Raw genomic sequence first — 13,910 nt, 5'->3', positions numbered from 1 at the left:
TTCTCTCTCCTTCCCAGCAGGAAAGTGGTGGTCCAGATGGCTGGTGGCCACTACATTTCTGGCACAAAGCACGATGTGTAATTTAGCCACCAGCCAAGATTTTCCCAGCTGCTAAGAGAGCAAAGCAGAACCCAGAGTATTCAGTACCTGGGAAGGGAGAAGTTGAGACAAATCACAGAAAACTGCTTCTCCCTGTCCATGTCTCAGAACAACACGTGGAACCAACAGGCCACCAGCAAGTGAAGCATGAGAAAGGAGCAGCCATGCCAGGGCTGAACATCAATAGCATGAGGGACAGCCTTCTGCTGCTGAGCTGCTCAGGCCTGCGGTTCCCTGCGCTACGCAGCCATCTGGGTTGGAGGCAACAGGCTCTGCTCACCCTGGAAGCGCCGTCTGCCTCCCCAACTGTTCAAGCATTGGGCTTCTTCAGGTAGCTCACAGGCTCCCAACTGTGGCAACGAAGCCCATCACTGATATGCCCACAGTGCGACCTTGAATTGGAAGCCATCAGGAACATTGTCCAGCCCTGCAGGTCCCTGAGCCATGCTAAGCCTATGATGCTGCATAGCTGGAGACCTTTTGCAAACAGATGAATGCTCACATGTGACTGCATATGTGCATCCTTTCCCCTTCTCCCCTCCCTCTCATTTTCTCTAACTCTCTTGCCTCTTGCACTCCCTTGTCGCCATCTGTGACTACCTTTTTGTCCAACATTTCCATGTCCTCCCGGTCTCCTCTCTCCATCTACTACATTTTGTATTTAGTTTCCAGATTGAGGGGAAGCCTAACCTATGGCACTGTCCCCACCCTAGCTGTGGCCACAGAGGTACAGCTAGAGTGTGTGCCTGCATGTCCCCATTCAAGGTACGTTGCCTGGCAGGCCACATATCTGTGGCTGGGCATGTGCCCCTTGCATGGTTTGTGTATGGTATCTGGACAGGAGATCCTCAGGATCTCCAGGCAGCTCCTAGAGTTGTTTGCCCTGCAGAGGCTGCCAGCACCTTCAGCTTGCTGCAGACACAAATCTAACCATAACTGCCCCTTCATTTCCTCCTCCCATCTGCCCCTTATCCCAGGTGGTGACGATGACATGGATTTTGACATTGAAAAGAGCACAGGCAGCATGGTCATTGCAAGACCCCTTGACGCAAGGAAGAAGTCAAGTTATAACCTGACAGTAGAAGTCACCGACGGGTCCACTACCATCAAAACCCAGGTAATGCTTTTTTCTTTAGTAGAGACCTCATCTAGAGTGGGTACATGCCAAGGGGAATCTTTCTTCTGACTCCACTGAGCTCTGGATCAGGTGCCAGGCACAAGAATCTCCTTACACTGTGATCTTACATCACACAGTGACTCAGGGCTCTACAAAGTACCAACCTAAGATTTCATCTTATGTTGTTGGAAACGTAAATGGCCTTGGAAAGCCCGGGCCTTTCCTGTGGATCACAGCCAGCACACAAGGACACCTCTACATCACCAGCCAAGCTGTGGCAGTAGTTCACACTCTCAGACTCAACTTGCTCTCAGCTGCTCAGGCTGAACTACAGCATGGCTGGGACAACAAGCTAAGAGGTGAAGGAAATGCATACGCTGTGAGATCTATCTTGGGACCATGGAACCATGCCAAGGGGTGTCAGCACTGAGGTCCAGGGGGCTGAGTGGGGCAGCTGCAGACATGCTCTGTCCTCTGAGTTGCCACATGAAAAGCAAGTGCTGGCAAAAGGAGGCCCTTTGCACTCAGGCATGTCCCTGAGCCTCAGTTAAACTAGCTGCTGAGACTTTCCCATCTTTACCTACCCTCAGGAGGGGTATTCAGGCCTTGGTCTTTCACCAACTGTTTTCTCTGCACATAAGAAGCAGGCAAAAATCCAGCCATCACTACACAAGAAGACCTGGGATGTGAGTCACCCGGCAGTGATGCTTATGGTGGGGCAATTCACTGCGGAGGTTTGCAGGGGGTGATGAGTGAGGAACACTACCGTTCCTGTGAAGCAGAATGCTAACAGACAGCTAGCTCAACTGTCTCCCAGTATTGTTCCAAATAAACAAACAGAGCCCCACCTTGCCTGGTGTGCATTCTCTGCCACCTCGCATCTCATCCCTACATTTATTTTGGCACCCAAGCCTGCTAGCAGATGTCAAAAAGAACCTGCTTGTACAAAACACCCGTGGCATGTTCAGGTTTGCTAGAGGAAGCAAATCATTACACTTGGTTGGGACTTCCTAAGATTCAGTCAACACATCAGCAGGGGGGTCAGGACAGTAGAGACCAAACAGAACCAGGTGACTTTGCAGGCAGGGTTCAGGCAGGCCATTCACAGGGGAGTTGCCTTTAAATGCAGAGAAGAGCTGTCTGAATAGTGTAGACCAGCAGCTTTACTTCTGCATACCTTCTCCATACACGTGCTGCTCTTGGACAGACCTGCCCTTCCCTCCCTTTACCAAACATCTCCCCTCTCCCTCAGCTTTCTGGTGTGTAATTAATGAGTGCTGCTTGGGAGGCATCAGCCAGCAAAGCTGGCACCACAGCTGAGAGACTGCTACTTCTCACAGCAGACCGTGGCGGTTCCCCCTGTGCCAAGTGCAGGCACGCTCAGCCTGAGCAGCTTGCCAGGCTGGAGAGATTTAAAAGGATGGAAGGAAGCAAAGTGACAGTCACTAAGGGAAGATTGTTCCTTGTGGAGAAGGACAAAGGGTTCCCAGTCACCATGGATGGCAAAGCCTCTGGAGCTGGAGAGCTGTCACAGGGCTCAGCTACCATCCCTCTAAGAGGGGATGGTAGCTGGGACTTTACGTGGCTGCAGAAGGCAGGTTGTTCCCACAACTCTGCTGCCCTCACTGTGCTGTCTCTTCCACAGGCCTTTATCCATGTGATTGATATCAACCAGCACCGTCCCCAGTTCCTGGAGAGCCATTATGAGGTGGTGATTCCTGAAGATACTCCCTCGGGGAGGGAAATCCTTCGAGTCAGTGCAACAGACAAAGACAAAGGCAAGGGACTCATCTACACCATCCATGGCAGCATGGACCCCAAAAGCACAAGACTTTTCCAGTTGGATCCAAGCAGCGGGGCGCTCACAACAGCAGAAGGCTTCAGCTCCCAGCCCATGCCACAACACATCCTAACAGTGATGGTGAGTCCTAGCCAGACCCTGCTGAGTCCATCAGCTTCTCGGGGATATATGGGTCACTGGAGAAATTCAGACTGGTTCTAGTCTTTGAGGGAGGATTTGTCTAGAACAGGGAAGAGGAAAGTAGGGTCTTAACCTTTACTCTGTAAGCGTCCCGGAGAAATCTAGATAACAGTCTGCTTTCCTGTAACCATGTGCTGAGCTCATCACCTGCTCGTTTCATTGGGAGGCCACAGTGTATAATTATTGATGTTTGGTTTCAAGTCCAAGGCTGAGCTTTGGCACTGAAACTTGCAGGCTCAAACCCACCTGAGGAGCTGGTACCACAGATTCTGTAAGGCTCCTGAAGGGCTCCCTGCTGAAAGCCTGGTGCAGGAAAGGCTGCATACTCCCTGATGTGACCATACCTGTTCTTCCTCTGTCATTCAGGTACGGGACCAGGAGGTCCCCATCAAGAGGAATTTCGTTCGGGTCATCATTCATGTGGAGAGCTGCAACCTGCACCCTCCACAGTTCAGCAGCATCCATTACGATGCAGAAGTACTGGACTCAGCAGCAGTGAGCACAGAGGTTCTACAAGTCCGAGCCCTTGATCAGGACCAAGGAGCCAATGCTGAAATCCACTATTCCCTTCAGGCAGGTGAGAGCCATGCAACAAGGCAGTTTTGGCTGTGAACATGCCTGCATTTCATCCTCTAGCTGCTGGCCAAAGAGTTGACTAGCTTTCTCCAGCTGTTGCAAAGAACAATAAAAGCTGCACATTGCTAAAATGGGGAGTGTGGGGGTGGTGTTTATCCAGAGAAAATCTAGAGCAAGCAGCTAAGGTCTGTATTGTGAAATTTTCCATATTATTGAAGAAGCATGCTTCCCAAAGAAGATACTATATTATCAGCTGTAAGAAAAAAATGTGACTGGACAAGTTAGATCAACTTCAAATCTGCTCTTCCCATTTATGGCAAATGGGGGGGGGGGGGATCCCTGTCCAGATGTTAGGCAAAAATTCTCCCATTCCTACAGCAATCCATATCACTTCCACCAGTTCTACTGAGAAATGCATCCTTGGGGAGAGGTGAGCACCCTCTCAGCACTGGTTAATGGGTTTTTTTGGGTCATACGAGCTCAGTGGGCAAATATTTTATAGTTCACTTTAAAGGGTAGAACTTAAAATATTTATGGCTGTGCCATGGCCTATTAAGCAGGTAAATACTTTGCAGGAGACAAGCCATCCTTTGCTCCATCTTTCTCACTGCAATTTAGATCAAGGACTAAGGAATTTAATTGCTTCTGAAGTATTGGTAATTATAAGCATGACAGGGCTTGAAGCAAATAGTACAGTCTGTGCTACCGTGCTCTGGGCACGGGGCAAAAGCTTCCAGCAGATGCTCTGCCACCACTAAATATGCTCAAATTAGAAGGGTATTTATCTCTAATTTAAATTTTAATTGATTTGAAAGTTAGCTTGCAGATCTCAATGAGTTCATTGTTCGCAGAATGAAAATTATTTAGAAATAAATGAAGATTGCTGTCTCCCAGAGAAAGAAATAGATGTTAATTGGGCCTGAAATCAAGAGCATCTGTGGAAAAGAGGATCAGAAAACCAAAATTAAGAGGGTGTCTGCATTCTTCACACTGTAATTTTTCTCCTTGCAGGTAATGGGGAAGGTTTCTTCAGCATCGACCCATATTCTGGAATCATTACAGTTGCCCAGAAACTGGACCCATCGAGGCAGGAGCGGTTTACTCTTATTGTAAAGGCAGAAGATCAGGGGTTCCCCCAGCTTAAAGATTCTGCTACAGTACATGTTCGCATTAGACCCTCTGATCGAACACCTCCAAAATTTCCAGAGGCTGAATACATCACAGAGATCAGTGAATCCACTGCTGTTGGCTCTCCTCTGATCCAGGTTTCAGCCACAAGCTTGTCACCAGTCAGCTATGAAATAAAATATGGAAATGGAGATGGAGTGTTCTCCATGAATTATCAATCAGGCCTTATTTCCACCCAGAAGAGCTTAGATTTTGAGCAGGTATCTTTTTACCAGCTGAAAGTCCGTGCCACCAACATGGCTGGAGCGTTTATGGACACAATGGTGCTTATCTATGTCATAGATGAGAATGACAATGCACCCATCTTCATTAAACCTTCCTTCGTTGGCTGGATCATGGAGAATGCTCCATCACAAAGCATGGTTCTGGATGACAGCAATGCTCCCCTCGTGACCCACGCAACAGATGCTGATCAAGACTCCAATGGTCTGCTGGTCTATGAGATTTTAGAAACAGAGGCACTGAAATATTTTGCAGTAGATCCCAGCACAGGGACACTTACCAGTCGTGCTGATATAGACTATGAGCTCACCCCAGTTTTCCACTTCAGTGTACACGTGCACGACAGTGGAAGCCCCAGCTTATTTGCACCCAAGCCAGCCAAGGTCACAATCCACGTTAAAGATGTGAATGATTCCCCTCCAGTCTTTCTCAAAGACACTTACGAGCTTTCTGTCTTGCTACCTGCCCACCCAGGGATGGAGCTTGTGTCAGTGCAGGCAAAAGATGCAGATTCAGAGGTGACCTACAGCATCGTGGAAGGGAACCTTGATAATGCTTTCTATATTCATCCTCTCACAGGTCTCATCTCCATTCTAAATGCTACCGGCCTGGGAAGCTATCGTGAACTCACAGTCCGAGCTGGTGATGGCTTATATAAGAGTACTGCTCTGGTTAAGCTAAATTTAACTCAAGCACGAGGTACTGGCTTAAAATTTGATCAAGATTTGTATACAGCAACTGTGATTGAGAATTCCACAGATGAGAAGACTCTCACTGTTCTTGGGGTGAAGGGGTACCAGCTAAATGAACCGCTTTTCTATTCACTTCTGAATGGGAAGGAAAGGTTCAAAATGATCCAGGCATCTGGAGTACTCCAGACCAAGGGTGTGAAATTTGACCGTGAAACACAAGACGTGCACGAGGTAGCTGTGGAAGTGAAGGACAGTAGGAAACCACCACGAGTGTCTCAAGCCACGGTCAGGGTTTATGTTGAGGATGTCAATGACAATCCTCCACAGTTTGAGAACCTGCCGTATTACACCTCGGTGCAGGATGGCACAGAGCCTGGTGATGTACTTTTCCAGGTGTCAGCCACAGACAAAGACATAGGGGATAACGGAGCTGTTACCTACTCCTTTGCAGAGGACTACAAATATTTTTGGATTGACCCCTACTTAGGAGACATCTCACTTAAGAAGCCTCTTGATCACGAAGCTTTAAATAAATACAACCTCCGAGTCATTGCTAAGGACAAAGGTGAGCCTCCCCTCAGTGCTGAAGAGGAGGTTGTGATCAGTGTGAGGAACAAATCCAACCCTCTGTTCCAAAATCTGTATTACCGAGTGAAGGTGCCAGAAAACATCCCCCTGTACACATCTATCCTCCACATACAGGCACGCAGCCCTGAGGGCTTGCGCCTCATCTACAACGTCGTGGAAGAAGACTCCCTGAAGCTGTTCAACACTGACTTCAAAACTGGTGTCCTCACTGTCACGGGCCAGCTGGACTATGAGGTAGAGACAAAACACACGTTCACCGTTCGAGCCACAGACACAGCACTAGGATCCTTTTCAGAAGCCAGAGTAGAGGTGGAGGTAGAGGACATTAATGACAACCCCCCCATATTTTCTCAGATGATCTACACGGCATCTGTCTCAGAGAGTTTGCCAGCGCAGACCCCTGTTGTCCAGCTCTCTGCTTCTGATAAGGATTCAGGCAGAAACAAAGTGGTCTCCTATCAAATCTTGGATGACGGTTCAGATGCTACCAAGTTCTTTAGCATTGATGCCAGCACGGGGCAAATAACAACAGCTCAGGCACTTGATTATGAAAAAACTCAACAGTTCCGCATGAAAGTAAGAGCTGCAGATCATGGGATACCCCCGCTTAGCAGCGATGCCCTGGTGATTGTGGATGTGACAGACATCAATGACAACCCCCCTGAGTTCAGCCAGCTTCAGTATGAAGCCAAGATAAGTGAAATGGCTACATGTGGGCACATCGTGATCAAAGTCCAAGCCCTGGACCCCGACAGCGGAGACACCACCCGACTGGAATACGTGATACTCTCAGGCAATGACAACAGGCATTTCACTATCAACAGCACTTCTGGAATAATCTCCATGTTCAACCGCTGCCAGAAGGACCTGGAGTCATCTTACAATCTCAGAGTTTCTGCTTCAGATGGGGTTTTCCAGAGCACAGTGCCTGTGTATATCAATACCACCAATGCCAACAAATACAGCCCCGCTTTTGAGCAGAACGTGTACGAGGCGGAGCTGGCAGAAAATGCTGAGGTAGGTACCAAAGTGATTGAGCTACTGGCTATTGACCCAGATGGTGGTCCATATGGTACCATAGACTATACCATCATAAACAAACTTGCCCATGAGAAGTTCTCCATAGACAATAAAGGCCGTATTGCCACCCTGCAAAAACTGGACAGGGAAAATTCAACAGAGAGAGTCATTGCCATTAAAGTCATGGCCAAGGATGGTGGTGGGAAGGTGGCATTCTGCACTGTCAAAATAATCCTTACAGATGAGAATGACAACCCACCTCAGTTCAAAGCCTCTGAATATACACTGTCCATACAGTCCAACGTAAGCAAAGGCTCCCCCGTCATCCAGGTACTGGCTTATGATGCTGATGAAGGTGCAAATGCAGATGTCATTTACTCTGTTGACTCTGTGGAAGATGTAACAGAAGATCTTGTCGAGATCAATGCTGCCACTGGGGTTGTTAAGGTCAAAGAGAGCCTTGTTGGTTTAGAAAACAGAGCCTTTAACTTCAAGGTGAAAGCTGAAGATGGCAGACCCCCTCATTGGAACTCCCTTGTCCCAGTGAATCTTCAGATTGTTCCCAGAGAGGTGACATTGCCGAGATTTTCTGAGCCCCTTTATACTTTCTCTGCATCTGAGGATCTTCCAGAGGGATCAGAAATAGGGTCAGTCAAAGCTTTTGCAGAGGATCCCATCATATACAGCCTGGTGAAGGGAACCACTACAGAAAGTAACAAGGACGAGGTGTTCACACTGGATGAACAAACAGGGGCTTTGAAAATCAAAAAGGCTGTGGATCATGAGACCACCAAGTGGTACCAGATTGATGTTATGGCTCTCTGCTCACATCAGGAGACTGAGCTGGTCTCCCTGGTCTCTGTGAACATACAAGTGCAGGATGTCAATGACAACAGACCTGTTTTTGAGGCAGATCCCTACAAAGCTTTTGTCATGGAGAACATGCCATCAGGAACCACTGTCATTCAAGTGACAGCAAATGACCAGGACACGGGAAGTGACGGGCAGGTGACCTACAGCCTGGAAGCAGAATCTGGCAATCTCCGAGGACTCTTCACCATTGATGGTGAGAGTGGGTGGATCACCACATTAAAAGAGCTGGACTGTGAAGCTCAGGAGACTTACAGGTTTTATGTGGTAGCCACTGACCATGGCAGGAAAGTCCAGCTCTCTTCCCAAACACTGGTGGAGGTCACTGTCTCTGATGAAAACGATAATGCTCCACAGTTCACCTCGGATTTCTATAAAGGATCAGTAATTGAGAACGCAGAGCCAGGGCAGGTTGTTGTCACACTGAGCACCATCGATGCAGACATCTCTGAGCAGAACCGGCGGGTCACCTGCTACATAACTGGTGAGTTTTTCCTGACTTTAAATCTCCTGTGGGCAAGAGCAGACTCTCATCTCAAAGGGAGGATTTGATACCTTGTCTCATAGAAGATTAATCCAGACATAGAGCTATCCTGACAGTCCTATCAGAGGCAGGAGATGAATGCTGAGCTCTGTCATGAGCTGGATTCTCCAGTTAAATGAGTCTGGGGTGTCTAAAACTCTCCAGTAACTAACTGCAGGAGTTGGAATTATTATAATAATTATCCCACCACTTACTCATCCAATTTATTTGGAAATAAATAAATATTATATACATATAAGTAATCACACAGTACTTTAGATATATTTATTTACACCTTCTTAATAGAGAAATAATTAAGATGGTGTAATTGTAATATTGGAAGGAGAGAAAATTATGTACAGAGGGAAGGAAAGGTTTTCTCATGTAGATAGTGTGATCTGTATTTAAGGCCTTTGACCCATTTTTTTTTCCCTGTGAAGTGTGGTCCGTTTACACATCACACAATGAGTAGCCTGCCTGTATTTTTTAATAACTATATATATGCACATAGGATCCATGTAACTTTCCAGTGTTCAATGTGTTTCCTACCACCTTGAGTTAAATCATTAGACCTCACAAGGCTGCAGTTGACCACCCTGGTGTGTATTTGAGACTGTCATATCCAAACTTAGTGAGGCTTTTGGCTAACAACAGGTACTAAAGGTGACTCCTGCATCCCTGAAACATCAGTTGTGCCAACTAAAATGAGCCACGTCTGCAAAACAACAAAAAGTTACACAGGAATGTTTGTTGTGCATCTGCACAAGTAGAGGCTTGATTGTAAAGGTTCTTTTTGACCCCAAAGGGTCTTTCTCAGACCAGATATGTCAAATTAAAATGTTTGTTCATACTCAAATAAGGACCCTTCAGGGCCAAAACATTTAGCTGGCTCATGCTGCAGCCTGCTAACTATTACTGCAACCATCCAAAACAGGGGAGGAATGCAAGTACTATCAACTGGTTTATGGCATGCCTGGGTATTTGCAAGCCTTTGGGAGCAAAGATTAAATCCATTTATGTATTGGCATTTCTGCCATATTGAAGGTAGTAGTAACTTCCAACTGCATTAAACCTGAGGGAATACACACTTATGTTAGTGGGGAACACATATGTTCTCTCTGCTTGTACTTAACAAATACAGGTCCAACTCTACCCATAAACATCTAAACAGAGCTGCAGTATGATGCTGCAGTGGGAGAAGGGAGGAGGTGAATGCAGAGCCAAGCTTCCTGCTGTCCATGTTCAATCTGATTTCAAACACACCTGAACACAGGCTGGAGTCTTCCAGCATCAGAAGAAGGGCTACAGGTCTCATCATGACTACAGATTCACAACTGCATCCACCACAGAATGAAAAGAGAAGGAGAGTGAATTTCATTTGCCTGGCTGTGCAATGCCCTTCAGAGCCCAACACAAACAAGCCCTATATCCAGCTCTCTCCATGGCCTCCCATTTCCTAAAGTTCTCCCTCCTCCTGCCCAACAGCATGGGTCCAGCAGAGGACACCAGCCAGGAGAGAGGGGTTCTCCACGGACAGGCTTTTTAATGTTAAGAAAAGGAGGCTGGGAACTTATCGCTCTCTCCAGCTACCTTCAAGGAGGGTGTGGAGAGGTGGGGGTTGGTCTCTTCTCTCAGGTAGCAAACAATAGGATGAGAGGAAATGGTTTCAAATCACACCAGGGGAGATTCAGGTCGGATACCAGGAAGAATTTCTCTACTGAAAGGTTTGTCAGGCATTGGAACAGGCTGCCCAGGGAGGTGGTGGAGTCACCATCTCTGGAAGTATTTTAAAGGCATGTAGATATTGTGCTTAAGGACATGATCTAGAGGTGGACTAGGCAGGGTTATGCTGTGGTTGGACTGAGTGATCTTGAAGGTCTCTTCCAACCCAAGTGATTCTACGACCTGCCCCATTTAAAATCTGTACAGCATCAGCAGGAGTGGCATGAATCTGGTGGAGCAGAGAGCCTACCTGGTCTGAATTTACCCAGGTCTCACTGTTTGACTCCACAGAATCAAAAAGCAGCCCCAGAAAGCATAGTTATATGTTAAATACATCTAGAGTCTAAAAGGAAATACAACTGTAAGAACCAACCAATGTCTGCAGGGTATTTGCAGCTCTGGGAGCCCTTTAGGAACATGCACCAAGACAGACTGACAGGCTTTAGGAAGGTGAGAAAATGTGGTTTTGAGGCAATGAATATGCACATCGCAGAGCATTACCCAGACATTTTTGCAATCAGGAGTTGTTTCCTCCTCCCAGGGTAATACACAGGCAGTGAGTAAGAGAAACAGGCAGGGTACTCCCCAGCTGTGCAGTGAGGCAGACCCAATGCTTCTCACTGGCCTGATAGGACACCAATGTCCTCTCTGCATCACCACAGCACGTCCTTCAGCCTTCCTAAGGGACTGGCACTGGACAAACCTATATCCCCACCCCTTCTCATTTCTTACTTTCAGAACTCAGTAAATGCCATTTTTCCTTCCCTTTTTTCCTTGCCTCCTGCCCCCTTCTAGAAGGGGACGTACTAGGACAGTTCACAGTTAACCAAATTGAAGGAGAATGGACCATTTCCTCCAAGAAGCCTCTGGACAGAGAAGATACAGAGAAATATCTCCTCAAGGTTATGGCCTCCGATGGGAAATTTCAGGCTACCACTGAAGTGGAAATCTTTGTTCTGGATATCAATGACAACAGCCCTGAGTGCGGCCAGGTAAGAAGTCTGTCCTGGGACACCAGGGGCATGAGGGGAGTGTCTGGGAAGAAGAACACAATAGCAAGGAAGAAAGAACAGAAAGAGCATGTTAAGAGGGTTTGGCTTGTCATAATTCTTCTCACACGATCCTGTTGCTTTGATTGTGCTTAGCAATTTTAATTAAGCTGCATGTCAAACAAGAACATTAAATCTAGCCTCCAAGCATGTTTGCCAGCAGTAAGTGAGAACCTAAGCGTTATGAAGGGTAATTTTTGGAGATAAACAATGCCAGGAAGCCTCCTGGGTAGGGGCATGTAAATTCCCAAGTTTTATATCCTGCTAAGATGAGAGATTCCCATCGGGAGGTTTGTTGCTGTGAAGAGCTGATCGCTGGTATGGATGTTACCCGGGGTGAGAAAGAACAGAGTTGGCTGCTTCCCAAACAAGAAATTTGTGTGAATCGTGTGAAATGAGCTCACTGGTCCCAGTCCACACTCCAGCACCCAGCAACATGAGGCATGCTGTTTTCCCCTGTAAACCATGTGGTTTAACCTTCTCCACAAGGCTTCTGCTAGACCATTCCTCCCCAAACAAGGTGAAGGTATTTTGGAGACAGCTCAGTTGCCAATGACACCTTCTGTCCTTGCCAGATATTCTACACTGGGAGAGTGTCTGAAGATGCTCTGCCGGGTCTTTTCATTCTGAAAATAACAGCAACTGACCCTGATGTTGGCAGCAACGCCCAGATAACCTACAGCCTGCACGGCCCTGGGGCAGAGGAGTTCCGTCTGGGCCCACACACAGGTGAGAGCTGGGCAATGGGATGCTTTTATCCTCTTCCTCACCCACTCCTGAGAAATGCCAGCTCCTGGCATGACTCAGCACTTATCTCCTCTTGAGCAAATGAAAGGACTCTTCATTCCAGCTCTCCCAAGCTAGGAGGGAACGTCAAACAGGCAGGTTTATTGCAGTCTGGTACAGAGGAGAGTGAGCCCTGCATCTTCCTGCTATAAATCACAAATATCCCTTTACAAATATTGGCATTAGTGTTGTTAAAATGAAGGGCAGACACTATTGCAAACAGCCAAGTCTCAAGGAGGAGACATCAGCAAGTATTTGGTTTGAGCCAAAGATCCAAGTTCTAAACTCTAAAAATTGTCTTATGAGGTCTTGGGCAGTAGTTTTGCCCAGACAGACAGAGTGATCATTCTAGAGATCACTTGGGGTTCGTTACATCACAGAAAGCTTAATGCAGCAGGGTTTCCAAAGCTGTTTAGAAGTACAATGAGCATGTCTGTCCATGACAGCACCCCTCACGTGAGGTTCAGCCCGACCCGCAGGACTCCCCATGCCAAGCCCTGCCAGAACAGCCCTGAGCAATGTGGCGTGGACACATCACCACCATTAGCTGGATTACAAAGGGTGTTGAGACCCAGTCTGTTGTCTCCCACGGTCCATCCAGGAAGGCAGGGTGCTTGAATCCCTCTGAGCTCTCCTAGTCTGCAGACGACAAGACCATCCCCTGTTCTTTCCAACAGGGGAACTGACCACATCCGCACCTCTGGACCGCGAGCAGAAACCCACGTACCATCTCGTTGCCAAAGCAACTGATGGTGGAGGCCGTTCCTGCCAGGCAGACATAACCCTGATCGTAGAGGACACGAATGACAACGCACCACGGTTCTTCCCTAGTCACTGCGCCGTGGCCGTTTTTGACAACACCACAACAAAGACACCCATTGCCGTGGTTGCTGCCAGGGACCTTGATGAAGGTGAGTCAGAATGGGATTTAGTCTTTAGCAGAGTTCATCTTTCATCCTGAATAGAAACCTTTGAAACCCAGGGAAGGGCTGCAGCAATGGGCATAGATGACTGAATCTTGGCGGAGATGTGCCTGGATCTCATCGCTGACGTGTTTCTGACTAGCAGGCTGGCATCAGCAGTTTTGTGACCCAGCAGGAAGCGCAGTATCTTTAGAAACATGCAGAGACAGACTTTGAGGATGCACTCAGTAACTGTAACCATGATGCCCAGCACAAACTGTGACACATGGCTTGTCTGAGATCCAAACTGGGCAGAAATCTTACTAAAGATAGAGATCAAGAATGAGCATAATAAGGAAGCAAGGATCTCCAGCTCTGGATGGGGTACATCCTTTGGATGGAGAGGTCCTTCTGGAGACAAAAAGATTCTCAAAAATACTTTTGCAAGGCTGCTTAGAAAAGAGCTTTCAATAAACCTCTCCAGCAAAGACTGAATTTACAGAGACAGAGGGGCAAGCCCACATTTGTTTGCCTTGGAAACACATACGAAGGGAAATTATGTTTAAAAACCAGGG

General features: G+C 47.4%; 1 protein-coding gene across 1 annotated transcript in view; it reads left to right on the top strand.

Moving 5' to 3' along the window:
• FAT2 (FAT atypical cadherin 2) overlaps positions 1-13,910 on the top strand; it is a gene marked incomplete at its 5' end in the record, with an annotated part of 46,135 nt that overhangs the window by 14,592 nt on the left and 17,633 nt on the right. Inside the window, 7 exons of the mRNA XM_084268855.1 lie at positions 1,077-1,216; positions 2,862-3,137; positions 3,564-3,774; positions 4,785-8,837; positions 11,394-11,590; positions 12,223-12,376; positions 13,111-13,344. Coding sequence (XP_084124981.1) covers positions 1,077-1,216; positions 2,862-3,137; positions 3,564-3,774; positions 4,785-8,837; positions 11,394-11,590; positions 12,223-12,376; positions 13,111-13,344 — 5,265 coding nt within the window. The remainder of the gene's footprint in view (positions 1-1,076; positions 1,217-2,861; positions 3,138-3,563; positions 3,775-4,784; positions 8,838-11,393; positions 11,591-12,222; positions 12,377-13,110; positions 13,345-13,910) is intronic.

Source organism: Gallinula chloropus (assembly GCF_964237585.1).
Source record: "Gallinula chloropus genome assembly, chromosome: 10".
Taxonomy (NCBI): domain Eukaryota; kingdom Metazoa; phylum Chordata; class Aves; order Gruiformes; family Rallidae; genus Gallinula; species Gallinula chloropus.
This window is presented reverse-complemented; position numbering and strand designations above follow the sequence as displayed.